The following is a 13806-nucleotide window of genomic DNA, read 5'->3' on the forward strand; positions in this document are numbered from 1 at the left end:
ATGCGTAAAACTAAAGAAGCAAACCTAAGACACTCAGTGTTTCTTGGCTGATTAACTATGCTTAGGCTAAAGGGGGAATATTGTGTATATTAGATTTTTTTGCTAAACCATTCTTTTAAGGTCATGATGATGACAGCTCGTGTACAAGGTGACCAATGCGAAGTCCCATGGGTCAGCAGCTCCAGTCTGAGGCCCTTTTAGCCGACAGCTGTGTTAGCGTTTGTTTCTGTCAGAAATGAGAAATGAGAATATGGGGGTTTCCTAATCTCTACAGGTCAGTCTGATAATGTGTTGATTGTCTTCAAGACTCAAGGCCTCTGTAAAGAGCTGCTTTATCAGGCCTGAATGTCAACCCTCAGGGAGACTAAGAATCAGGCAATATCACATGACCCTTCATTTATAAAGAGATAGAAAATAACAGTCTCGGATAGAATAAAAGGGAAATATGAATGCTGAGCAGCATGAGTAGCATGTTGTGTGTGTGTGTGCATGTTGGGGGGGATGTTATGGACCAGTCTACCTGACCCAGATTAAGCCTAAGATTAAGTATGGTGTATTCCTGTTATTCCATGTAAACCTGTTCATTATATATATATATATGTGTGTGTGTGTGTGTGTGTGTGTGTGTGTGTGTACATATATATACATATGAGAACAGGTTTTGGTTCCCAAAATATGCCATAAATGTGTGTGTGTGACTCAGCAAAGAGTAACATGAAGACATGAAGGTAACTTCAGTGAATTTTTCATAAAAGTTTTTGACAGTACATGCGATTCCTTCATAACTTGCAGGTGGTAATGAGAATGTACTTAGCTCTTTTATAAACTGTTGAAAACGGCAGTTTGCGCTGTTTTTGGTGACTAATTTTGATGGAGCTGTATGGTGGCGTAAGTTGCTTGATTTTGCCACTTCTTGTTGCGGCCGGTTTCATCCGGCCCAAGATTAAGATTTCACATCCGGCGGGGAGGGGCGCTGGTGGGGAGGGAGAGGAAGCTGCGAGGCCTGGACGAGAAAAGAGCCAGCGACTCTCTAAAAACGTCAGGAGAGGCCGTGTCGCTTTGTAGCGAGCTCAGAAAAACGGCTGAAAAGCGAATATAGCCGTCTGTGTTGCGAGAAGCAGGACGTTTCCCCCGGCGCCGCCGTTAAAGACTGTTAGCGGCGCTTGACACGAGCTCAGTCCGCCCCCTCAGCACCACCTCGCCGGGCTCCACAATAACAAGTGTCGGCGGCGCTTCACCCGAAACGAAACGAGGCCCCGGGGGGTCGAGGTGACGGCCATGCCGTGTCTCGTCGCTTTTAGACGGTGAGGGGAAAGAAATAAGGGCCGTGGCAGCGATGAGGAGACGGGAGTCTCTCCTGCTGAAACTGTAGCCGCAGACAAACAGGCAGCAGCCCGGAGAGGAGCGGAGAGGACACCGGCCATGGTGAGTCGAGCAACCTCGCCAACACTAAACACCCTTCTTCAAGTCACGCCGGTTAAAACGAGCTGGCTGCATCTATTTTATGTCCCACGTGTCTGTATGTGTGGGATTTGGCTGCGTGGCCACGTTTAAACATGTTTTTTTGCCTTTTCGTTGGAGCAGTGATTAAATTTAGAAACGCCGTTGATGCTGTAACGTTAATTAACAGTGTGTTTGAGGACCTTTAGGCTTCGTCGTGTGGGGGTAAAGGAAGAGTGAGGCGTTTAAAAAGCTTATAGAGCACGGAAAGAGGGGAATAACGACGCTCCCTCCACCGCGGTCCACATAACGGTCTAACCGTAGGTAAAACCGAGCTCTTCGGCGGATCCACTCGCCTCCGCCCCGCTGGAGGTATGTCGAGACGTGTTGAGACTCATACGAAGAATTCGGCGGCTGCGGAGGAGAGAAGCGCAGCTCTCTTCCTCAAATTCTCTTCCTCCTTTTCACTTTTATATACACAGACGCACAAGTCCAATGGTGTGTGAACTTCATGTGTTTTGAAAGAGCGATTGAGAGGAAACTCTGCGGTGACGGCGTTTAACATGTAGACGACAAGGCCTCAGTCTGTCAACGCAGATGCCTGCGCTTTTATCACTCACTCGATTTGACATCTCTGTCTTTTTGTCTCTGCTTGTCTTTCTCAACTTTCTTCTGTCTCTTTCTCTTTGTTCTTTCTCTGTTTTCTCTGCCAATTTCTGCCTTTCTCTCCCTCTGTCTGTTTGCTCTGGCTGTGCCCCTCTCATATCCACAGGCGTCGGAGGAGACATCCCTGCGTGCACTCGAAAGTCTGATGACGGAGTTTTTTCACAGCTGCACTACCAATGACCGCAAGAGAGAGATTGGTAAGCATAACCACGTCCAACCTTATTCTTTGTACCATCATTTACTGTTTGATCAGTAAGTCACCCCCCCACCCCTTTTAATATGTATGTCCAGCCTATTATGGCATTTTTCTACAGAACAGTACATACAACAGGGTGCGGTTTCAGATCTGAGCTGTCTGTACCCTAGTTGAGTACCTAGGTCCATTTCACATTGCGTAACAGAACCGGTTGGGTACCTCTGTCCGTCTCGCACTGCGTAACAGAGCCGGTTGGGTACCTCTGTCCGTCTCGCACTGCGTAACAGAAGCGGTTGAGTACCTAGGTCCATTTCACACTGCGTAAAAGAGCCGGTTGGGTACCTCTGTCCGTCTCGCACTGCGTAACAGAACCGGTTGGGTACCTCTGTCCGTCTCGCACTGCGTAACAGAACCGGTTGGGTACCTCTGTCCATCTCTCACTGCGTAACACAGCCGGTTGGGTACCTCTGTCCGTCTCGCACTGCGTAACACAGCCGGTTGGGTACCTCTGTCCGTCTCGCACTGCGTAACACAGCCGCTTGGGTAACTCTGTCCGTCTCTCACTGCGTAACACAGCCGCTTGGGTACCTCTGTCCGTCTCGCACTGCGTAACACAGCCGCTTGGGTACCTCTGTCCGTCTCGCACTGCGTAACACAGCCGCTTGGGTACCTCTGTCCGTCTCGCACTGCGTAACACAGCCGCTTGGGTACCTCTGTCCGTCTCGCACTGCGTAACACAGCCGCTTGGGTACCTCTGTCCGTCTCGCACTGCGTAACACAGCCGCTTGGGTACCTCTGTCCGTCTCGCACTGCGTAACACAGCCGGTTGGGTACCTCTGTCCGTCTCGCACTGCGTAACACAGCCGCTTGGGTACCTCTGTCCGTCTCTCACTGCGTAACACAGCCGCTTGGGTACCTCTGTCCGTCTCGCACTGCGTAACACAGCCGCTTGGGTACCTCTGTCCGTCTCGCACTGCGTAACACAGCCGCGTGGGTACCTCTGTCCGTCTCGCACTGCGTAACAGAACCGGTTGGGTACCTCTGTCCGTCTCGCACTGCGTAACGGAACCGTGAAAGTAGCTGTGGCATGATTTCTCCCCTACAAATCTAATGTTAACAGTAAACGCCAACAGTTGCAACTATGGAGGAGCTTCAAGTTCAGATTTACCAAACACACAATTAGACACAAATGCAACTAGTTCTTTGATTCTGTTCCAGCTTTTGGACTTGTTCCACCATTAGATACATCTTCTAGAGAGCAATCGTATGTCTCCTGTTTTAGAATTCAGAGGCCGTACTACCGAAACTTCCTATCCTTTTGTTTTAACTTGAGATCTGATGCGTCAAGACAAGATTTTTCACAAATTCATATTACAGAAGCAAATCTTATCTTAAATTAGGAGTCTTATCTTACAGCATCTTATCTCAGGTTATGAAATCTTAACTCGCTTGATCAAAGTCGACAATCAGCTGTCATGTCTGTTTCTGTTTTGTCATGTGCATCTGACCATATGTGCACAGGTGAAACGTGAACACGTAATCAAGTTAGTTAGCCAGGCATCTAGCTACCGTTACTGATGTACAGAAAAGGTATAACAAACTAAACCATAATAAACTGAAGGATAAGAATATTGTGAGCATCGCTGCTCCAGTTTATTTCTCATGCACTTTAGCTGAGCACTCTAAAGTTATTCCTCCTAATAAAAAGGTACACGTTTGGGTCTTCTCATGGTCCACCACCATCACTGTAATAGATGATCAGTATTAACGCACGACGGTAATAAGACGGGGCAGTGGAGATGTCTGCAGCGTCTGGGGTTTCAAAAAAAAAAAAAAAACCTCACACATCAAACCGCAGTTTTTAGTGTAGATACATATAGCATCATTATGCTAGTCATAGTGACTATGCTGCCTGATGCTGCATAAAACAGTAGATGGTGAAAACAGAAGTTAATACAGCTCTGGAGTTGTTTTAAAGTTAGCACACACACACACATACGTACATACACACATATACATATGTTTTCTAAGCCGCTCCTCCCTCAGGGTCAAGGGTCGGTGGTGGGGGGGGGGGCGGTGTGCTGGAGCCTATCCCAGCTGTCATTGGGCGGAAGGTAGGATACACCCTGCACAGGTCGCCAGTCCATCGCAGGGCTAAAGTTAGGATAGAATTTAGGAAAGGAAGTTTCTGTAAGCCTGTTTTCTTATCTGGAGGAAGTATAAGATTAAGAACTTAAGAGCTGTTGTTCTGTAATAGCTTCTGTCCTAAATTAAGTCCTAACTAAAGTTCTCATGGTGACTAAGCAGATAACATGAGATTTCAGACTTAAGACGTTTCTGTAATACGGCCGCTGATCTTCCATGTATAATAATGAAGTGATACAATGTCAGTTTGCAGCTGTACATTCAGCCCATTTATTCTTAGCAAAAAGGGGCTGTATGGCACCGAAAAAGGGTCGTTTGACTCGTAGTAATAAGGGAAGCCTTTTTGGTGGTAAATAGAACCTTAAAGTTTCTTTTAAAGAACTATACTAGAGGGGCCTGTGACCCAGAAGGATAAGTGCTTATGTATGTATGTATGTATGTATGTATGTATGTATGTATACTAGAGGGTCTCCATCATTGGACCATTTAATCCTGCAAAGAACAATTTAAACATTAGTTCACACCGCAAGTTGCTGTGGTTCTATATGCAGGCATTGCCTGTAATAAAGGACACTTAAACCCTTTTTTATATGCATTTAGTAATGCAACAGTGTGCATGTACACAACAGAAAAGAGAGTACAGTAGTTATATATGCACAAAATGAGGATGTGCCATGATGGATATTTGTACACATCTGGGCAGTTTTGTTTCTCTTTCTCTTTCTTTCATGCAAGTAGCTAGTAATTTAGGCTTAAGTATCCATCAGAAAGGGGAGAGTTAAACATCCATCCATCCATCCATCCATCCATCCATCCATCATCTTCCGCTTCTCTGGGGTTCGGGTCGCGGGGGCAGCATCTTAAGCAATGAGGCCCAGACCTCCCTTTCCCCAGCCACTTCCGCTAGCTCTCCATAGGGGATTCCGAGGCGCTCCCAGGCCAGCTGTGCGATATAGTCACGCCAGCGTGTCTTGGTTCTTCCCCGGGGTCTCCTCCCAGGTGGACTTGCCTGTGACACCTTCCGAGGGAGGCGTCCAGGAGGCATCCTAACCAGATGCCCGAACCACCTCAGCTGACTCCTCTCGATGTGGAGAAGCAGCGGCTCTACTCCGAGTCTCTCCCGGATGACCGAACTTCTCACCCTATCTCTAAGGGAGAGTCCAGCCACCCTGCGGAGGAAACTCATTTCGGTCGTCTGTATTTGTGATCTTATTCTTTTGGTCATTACCCAAAGCTCATGACCATAGGTGAGGGTGGGAACGTAGATTGACCGGTAAATCGAGAGCCTTGCCTTATGGCTCAGCTCTTTCTTTACCACAACAGACCGGTAAAGAGCCCGCATCACTGCTGACCCAGCACCAATCCGCCTGTCAATCTCCCGCTCCCCTGTACCATCACTCGTGAACAAGACCCCGAGATACTTAAACTCCTCCACTTGAGACAAGAGCTCATCCCCGACCCAGAGAGTTAAACATTCATAAAGTAAAGTGTGCTAGTACTGTGGTCTGTACTGTGAGATCAAAAAAGCTTCATGATATTTAATGCATGTAATGTTTTGTAGATCCCATCTGACAGACACCAGTCCTAGTCAACCTCTTTCCCCCCGTCTACACTAGAGAAGGCTCAATACCTCTTTATAGAAGTATTAAAACTGAGTATTGGCCAATAAAGATGCAGTATTATTTAAAAAAAAAAGAGCTAGTATGCTTTAAATAAGCATTTTTACTTACATTTTACATCTAAAAGTAGGATCTTCTCAAACCGCTTAAACACTCCTACCCCACAGGAAGAAATACACACTTAACATCGCATCACGGAGTATGAGTGTGTGCTGTTTCACGACAGATTTGAGACCGGATTGAATCAGATTTTTTTTACCCTCTCTGGTATACAATCCGATGTTTTCTGCTGATACCGACATGCTTTCTCTGTTTTACACTACTGGTATATTTGTACTATTTACGTTAGATTATTTCCCACACACTTTGTGTTTCTTTAAGGGTTCTTCAATAAAGAAAATAGGTTTATGTAGAACCTTGAAGTCTTAAAGGATTCTTTGCATGATTAAGCGGTTCTTTGCTTATATAGCAAAAGGCTTCTTTTATTGTTATGATGCACAATAGATAAACCCTTTTTGGTGCTGTATAGAACCCTTTTTGTAAAGGTTCTGTATAGTACCATTTACAGCACGTTCTCCGTCAGTCTGAAGAACCCTTTCAAGATTTAAAAAAAAAAAAAAAAAAACGCCCATCATGCAAAGGTGTTTTGAGTTTTCATGGTTCTATATAGAAGCATTTTCTTCGCTGAAGAACGTTTGAAGAATCGTCATTTATAGCCATTTTGCTGGAAGTGCAGTGCGTATTTCTTTTTACCACGCGAGGGAGAATGTTTTTAGTGGTTGTTATACAGACGATTGTGTGTGTGGGCTAAACCACATGCAGCTTTTAACTCCGAGTACTGCATGTTCATGTGTGGAGCCCTTGCTGTAAAAATGATGTAATCATACAATCGAGACATGTTTGTCTTTTGTCTGCCATTAAAGGGCTAAATGGTTGTGTTGTGTTATTCTTCGTAGAGGAGCTGCTGAATAGTTTTGCTGGACAGCCTGGCTCATGGAGGCACTGCCTCTACTTCCTCTCCAATAGCAGAAATGAATACGTCATGATGTATAGCCTTACAGTTTTTGAGGTAAGATTACAAACACCTCCACATGTGTGCGCACAAATAAATTTTACAGCTATGTAAGTTAGATCTGCATTTTGATGCAAGTCCACTTACAGAGGGACACCTGCATTGTTCATGCTATGTACTAACCTCAATGTTGGTTTCTTTCCAGAACTTGGTCAACAAAATGTGGGTTGGTGTAGCCAGTGAGGATAAGGCAGAACTTCGTAGCTGTTTGCCAAAGTTGTTGCTGTCTCAGCACACTCTGCTGCCGTTCTTCATCAGAAACAAGCTTTGCAAAGTCATTGTGGACATTGGACGCCAGGACTGGCCAATGTTCTATCATGACTTCTTTAGCAACACGTTACAGGTGTCTACTACGCACCACATTCAAGTATTCATACAGATAATGTAACAGATCACCCTAACCCTTAATGAGATATTGAAACAGGTTTTTTTTTTTTTTTTTTCTGGCAGTATTTTGAAATAACAGAACGGCAGTAAACGTGTTGGGGGTCAGTTTTGATTGTAGTGACACACAACAGTCTATTGAAACTGATAAGGTTTACAATCATAAGTGAACTGTCAGCGAACATTTTCAAGTGTTACCTCTTAAGGGCAGTGGAGATTTATTGCAGATAAAAGACGCACTGTTTAAAACACGTGCTAATGATATACATGATTATCAAAAGAAGAAACTATTTTATAGACAAGAAATGAGTTCAGATTGTTGTCAGATACGAGTAGTTGAAATTCTGGTCGGTTGGCTTTTTGTGAGTAACTTTTAAGATTGAATTTATTGCCATCAAGAAATGGCAGAGTTGCCTAAATTATTTCCACATTGTCATATTTGGAATCAATATGGGGATCTGTTCAATCTCTGTATCTCTTTTGATATGTACATGCGCCTAATCTGCATTTATGTGTGTGATAGTTGGTGCAGTCCCCTTCTCTTGCTCCGCTGGGTTTGGTTCTGCTGAAGATGACGTCAGAGGAGCTGGTGTGTCCGAGGGAAGATTTGAGTGTTGCTAGGAAAGAGGAGTTGAAGAAACTCTTACTGGAGCAGATACCCACTGTGCTAAACCTGCTTACTGGTGAGACTCCTGCACACACCATTGTGTTCAGTTGAGAGGTCTAATTTTCTTTTCTCTTTTTCTTTTTTCTTCTATTATCTACAGTTTTTATGACGTTTTACCACGAACTGGCAGAGAAAGAATGTTTTTTGATCTTCTCCTGAGAGATTTTTTGAAATTACTGTTCTCCACCCTTTCATCTGATTTGAATGGGGTGGAACTAAATACGGGGTGGGTGACGTCAGATCAGCAAAAGTGCCAAACACAGTTGGCAGTATTTAGTCAGCTAGTTGCATTAGCCACCTGTAGCAGAATTGATTGAACTCCATATTGAGTGTGATGGTGAAATGTTGGTTCAGTATTATGTTGGCTACAGCCTGCCCACCCAACATCAGTGCATACAATATTTACCTTTAGTTATACTTAACAGGCATGCATGACCTCAGTTTGCTGGGCATAAGAATATCTGGCTGATCTTGTAATCATAAGGTGATGGCCTAGGGTCTTGAATATTAGCTGTAAAACGTAATTAAATCTCTAAAATACTCACTGAACAGCTTGTTCTCCATTTTGCACTTTACTCACATTCAGAGACCACTTGATAAGAGCCACATGGTGTATTGTTCTTTTATAATCAAACAAATGGGGCTGAGCATCACTTATTCTGCCTGCTGATATTCCATCTCTAGCATTGTTAGTGGTGTCGGCGACTGCCACTGGTGCTGGGTTGTTTGTTGCCAGGTAGATGCTACCGTCAATTGTTGTGTGATCTGACATGCCCACCCAGTTCTGAATTTTTTGAGCATTTATCTGCCGTTTTAAATTGTAGTAATTTTCATATAACACTGGTAAACGCTGTTTTGTGGCATATCTCCACTATTAAAAAAATCTCCACATTTGAAATCATGTTTCAAGAAGTTAACATTATTTCATAATTGTCATACACAAAGGTTTGTGTTCCTTCCCGAGTCTGTTTTGTTGTAGCAGTGCTGGCAAACAGTTGATGGTCTTGCTGTGGTTCACAGGTATTCTGGAAACGGTTTGGGATAAGCACAGTGTCACAGTGACTACACCCCCTCCTTCACCCACATCAAGAGAGACGGGTGAGTCACCCTTCTGTTGTTTCTCCGTTATTCTGCATTACACTGTGTGCACAATTATTAGGCAAGTGAGTATTTTGACCCTATTATGATTTTTAGGCATATTTTCTAACTCCAAGCTGGATAAACTTGAATGCTTAATGAATTTAAGCATAGCAGGTGATGTGTATCTGTGTAATGAGGGAGGGTGTGGCCTAAGGAGGTCAACACCCTATATCAAGGTGTGCATAATTATTAGGCAGCTTTTTTCTTTAGGCAAAATGGGCTAAAAAATAGATTGAACTGACTCTGAAAAGTTAAAAATTACCAAAAGTCTCTCAGAGGGATGCAGAACTCTTGAAATTGCTAAGATATTGGGGCGTGATCACAGAACCATCAAACGTTTTGTTGGAAATAGTCAACAGGGTCGCAAGAAACGTGCTGAGAAAAAAAGATGCAAACTAACTGCCAAGGATTTGAGAAGAATCAAGCTGTGAAGCCACCAGGAACCCATTATCTTCCAGTTCTGTCATATTCCAGAACTGCAACCTAGCTGGAGTATCAAAAAGTACGAGATGTTCAGCGCTCAGAGACGTGGCCAAGGTAAGGAAGGCTGAAACCCGACCACCACTGAACAAGACACATAAGCTGAAGTGTCTAGACTGGTCCAAGAAGAATCTGAAGACAGATTTTTCAGAGGTTTTATGGACTGATGAAATGAGAGTGACTCTTGACGGACCAGATGGATGGGCCCATGGCTGGATCAGTAACGGGACAGAGCTCCACTTCGAGTCAGATTCCAGCAAGGTGGAGGTGGGGTACTGGTATGGGCTGGTATTATTAAAGATGAGCTGGTTGGACCTTTTCGGGTTGAAGATGGGCTCAAAATCAACTCCCAAGCCTACTGCCAGTTTTTAGAAGACACTTTCTTTAAGCAGTGGTACAGGAAGAATCTGCATCTTTCAAAAAGACGATGATTTTTATGCAGGACATGCTCCATCACATGCATCCAAGTACTCCTCTGCATGGCTCACCAGTAAAGGCGTTAAAGATGAAAAACTCAACTGAGAACTTGTGGGAAATTCTTAAACGGGAGATTTACAGTGAAGGAAAGCAGGACACCTCTCTGAACAGGGTCTGGGAGGCTGCAGATGCTGCTGCACAAAAAGTTGATCGTCAACAGATCAAGAAACTGACAGACTCCGTGAATGGAAGGCTTATCACTGTTATTGAAGAGAAGGCTGGCTATATTGGTCATTTTTTTATGTCAGAAATGTTTATTGGAAAGTTTTGAGTTGCTTGTTTATAATTCTCACTTGAACAGATGAAAATAAAGTGAGATGGGAAAATGTGTTTTTCAATTAGCTGCGTAATAATTCTGCGCAATAATAGTTGCCCAATAATTGTGCACATATAGATATTCTTCTTAGAAAGCCAAAACCTCACTTTTACTTCCTTAAACATTCGTGTTTGAGGTTTATTAACATTTTGGATTAACTGAGAGCGCTGTAGTCATTAATAAAATTAATCCTCAAAAATAAGACTTGCCTAATAATTGTGCACACAGTGTAGATTCCGCATTTTATTCCCTGGAGCATTTGCAAGAGTTTTACAAAGTGTTTTTGACTTTCACATGTTTCGGTTGAAGTTCCTTTATACATCAGACAGCGTGACCAGTCTTCTCCATTAAGACACAATTTGGCTGCAGGTTTTTATTCCGATCATGGTGAACCGCACCTGAATGCACATGTTTAATCATTTGGTCTTAATCTTCCAACACTTGATTATTTATGAAGTGTGCTTCTGCTTGGTTGGAACGAAAACCTGCGGCCACAACGGCCCTTTATGGAAAAGATGGGTGACTCCTACTCTGTCTGTCACTTGGGTTAATGTTCATTTGCTTCAGGAGGATTCAGTGGGCTTGTGTCTGTCTAGACCTGGGTGAATAAACATAATAGATCATCAATAACATTAAATAAATAAATTAAGTAACATTTTTTACCTCAAATTTAGGGTATTTTCATTAAGTGCAAGGATTGGATATCTGTTACTCCTTTACAACAGGTAGCAGTATGTGCACTTTATTTGCCAACCAAGGAAGCAGAAGTTGTCTAGCCGCTCAGACAGTTTTGTTGTGTCCCACTTGCAATTTGTACTGTTATACAAAAAGGTTCCAAACATAACAGAAGTACACAAACACTTGTTTAGAACGTCACTAGTGTGTTGAGCGGAGGGATACGTTCTTCGACGTGGTGTGCTTTGATGTGGCCTTACATGTGTTGTATGAGAAATAGGATACGCTTAGACTTACCAGAAAGCACATGAACACATGAGGAAGTACACAAAACGCTGAAGGTGGACTTTGGGACGGCCTATAAATTACACAGATTAGTTAGCTGTCTCCACTGTTGAAGTAGTGGAGAGTAAATAAGGTTGGACTGTGGCAGTTCACCACTGTCTTGTCACCCAGCTGTATGTCCGTCTCACCGATTGATGTGGTTGGCTTTGATAGGTCTGATGGTGGGCGACAGCACTCCAGTGGGACTGGAGTCGGAGAGTGGGACCCTGTGCCTGCTGGCTCTGGAATGCCTGGCTCATCTGTTCAGCTGGATCCCCCTTTCCTCCTCCATCACACCAGCCCTGCTGGCCTCCATCTTCCATTTTGCTCGCTTCGGCTGCCAGCTGCCAGTCAAGACCAAGCCCCTGCCCACCTCCAATGGGAACTCCTCCCCCGGCAGCTTGCTGGCCAATGGGAGTGAGGGTCAGGGAAGGACGGGGCAGATGATTGGCCATGCTGACCGGGCTCGTCTGGGTGTCATGGCGATGAGCTGTATTAACGAACTAATGTGTAAAAACTGCGTCCCGTTGGACTTTGAGGAGTTTCTGCTTCGCATGTTTCAGCAGACATTTTACCTGCTGCAAAGACTCACAAACTCGCACTCACACACCAACACACACAGTGTCAAAAACAGACTGCAGGAGTTGGATGAAAGGTAAGGTCTTAGGTAAAAGAATGAAAATGCACACTTGAGCATGCACACTAATCAGATGACCCATACTAAAGAAACATACATGCAGCAGTCTAGCTATGATGGCAGTGTTCTGCTTTCTTTCTCATTTACTTTCACTGCTCCCGTCTCTCACAGTTATGTAGAGAAGTTCACAGACTTCCTGCGACTCTTTGTTAGCGTTCATCTGCGGAGGATCGAGTCCAACACTCAGTTTCCTCTGGTAGAGTTTCTGGCTCTACTCTTTAAGTACACCTTTAACCAGGTAAACACCTCAACATCCAAAATCTGATTTCTTCGTTTAGGTGACTTTTAAGTAATCTGTATCTGAGTGCTCTGCTTTGCTGTTTATTTATAGCCAACACACGAGGGCTATCTGGCCTGCTTGGATATCTGGAGTATATTCCTGGACTACCTGACCACCAAAATTAGGAGCCGGCTGGCTGACAGAGATAGTGTCTTAAACAGGTGTGTTGGTGTGTGTATGTGTGACCCCTTAATTTGTTTAAAAGGCAGTGCACAGTTTCCAGTGTATATCCAAGTCCAGATCAGGAAAGTAGGTCAAGTATGATCATGCATTGAAGTAACTACCACAACACAAGAGCTCTGCTGCTGAAAAGTTTGTCTTAAACAACCACACATCATTAAATTAGGCTTTTTTTTTTTTTTGAAGGAACTTGCATGAAAGCTATATATATATAGAGAGAGAGAGAGAGAGAGAGAGAGAGAGAGAGAGAGAGAGAGAGAGAGAGAGAGAGAGAGAGAGAGAGAGAGAGAGAATTAGCTTTAGTAATGGTCTTCAATCAAAGCCCTTAAATTTGTCAGTAAGGTCTAGCTTGATGGGCAAATTATTATACATAAATTGTGGATGAAGTTCCATAATTTTATTTTCATCTTGCTTGATAATGGGGTCCCATTTAAAGGAATGACTTTGTGAAAACATGACATGTAAGTGGACAACTCCATGTTTGGAGTCTAAGTTTTGCTGCTTTAGGGCTAGAACTCGCTCACCCCAGTAGACCAAACCGTTTCTGTAAAAATGCATCACAGACACTTTTTTTTTCTTCCCCATTTAAGGTCACACATACATATGTGTGGTTTAGGACACAGTATAATTTACTGTGAACTATAATAATGAACAAAACTGCAGCCAGCCACCTTGGACAGCAGGGTCGGCATTCACAAACCACCTGCGGAGTAGTAGTTCTTATCTAGACTCAGTATTTGTGACGATGAGCATCATGAATATGGAGGACGTGATTGAAGATCAGTCCTGCATTGTAAAACCATCCTTGATGATGTATGAAATGGCTGCCTGCAACTGTGAAGTGTTTCGTTTTTATAGCTCACACTACTCCCAAGTATTCCTTTTAAGGTGTAGGTTACGAAGACGTTTCTTTTAATATGTAGAACAGCATATTCATAGACCACAGCTGTTTTTAAAACGTTTGATTGCTGTTTTCTTGGCCCTTTTTTGGCTATGAGTTTAGGTAAGCAGGTGTACTGATGCTTATTCTGGCTGGATTCTTTTTCTT

At 43.7% G+C, this 13806-nt stretch overlaps 1 protein-coding gene across 1 annotated transcript in view; it reads left to right on the top strand.

Moving 5' to 3' along the window:
- The first annotated feature begins 964 nt into the window (after positions 1-964).
- The window catches only part of xpo6 (exportin 6), a 28743-nt gene continuing 15901 nt past the window's right edge, over positions 965-13806 (top strand). The window contains exons 1-9 of the mRNA XM_017720248.2: positions 965-1425; positions 2213-2303; positions 7023-7135; positions 7284-7481; positions 8046-8205; positions 9210-9287; positions 11776-12256; positions 12410-12536; positions 12630-12739. Coding sequence (XP_017575737.1) covers positions 1423-1425; positions 2213-2303; positions 7023-7135; positions 7284-7481; positions 8046-8205; positions 9210-9287; positions 11776-12256; positions 12410-12536; positions 12630-12739 — 1361 coding nt within the window. The 5' untranslated portion in view covers positions 965-1422. The remainder of the gene's footprint in view (positions 1426-2212; positions 2304-7022; positions 7136-7283; positions 7482-8045; positions 8206-9209; positions 9288-11775; positions 12257-12409; positions 12537-12629; positions 12740-13806) is intronic.

Source organism: Pygocentrus nattereri, chromosome 14, assembly GCF_015220715.1.
Source record: "Pygocentrus nattereri isolate fPygNat1 chromosome 14, fPygNat1.pri, whole genome shotgun sequence".
Classification (NCBI taxonomy): Eukaryota; Metazoa; Chordata; class Actinopteri; order Characiformes; family Serrasalmidae; genus Pygocentrus; species Pygocentrus nattereri.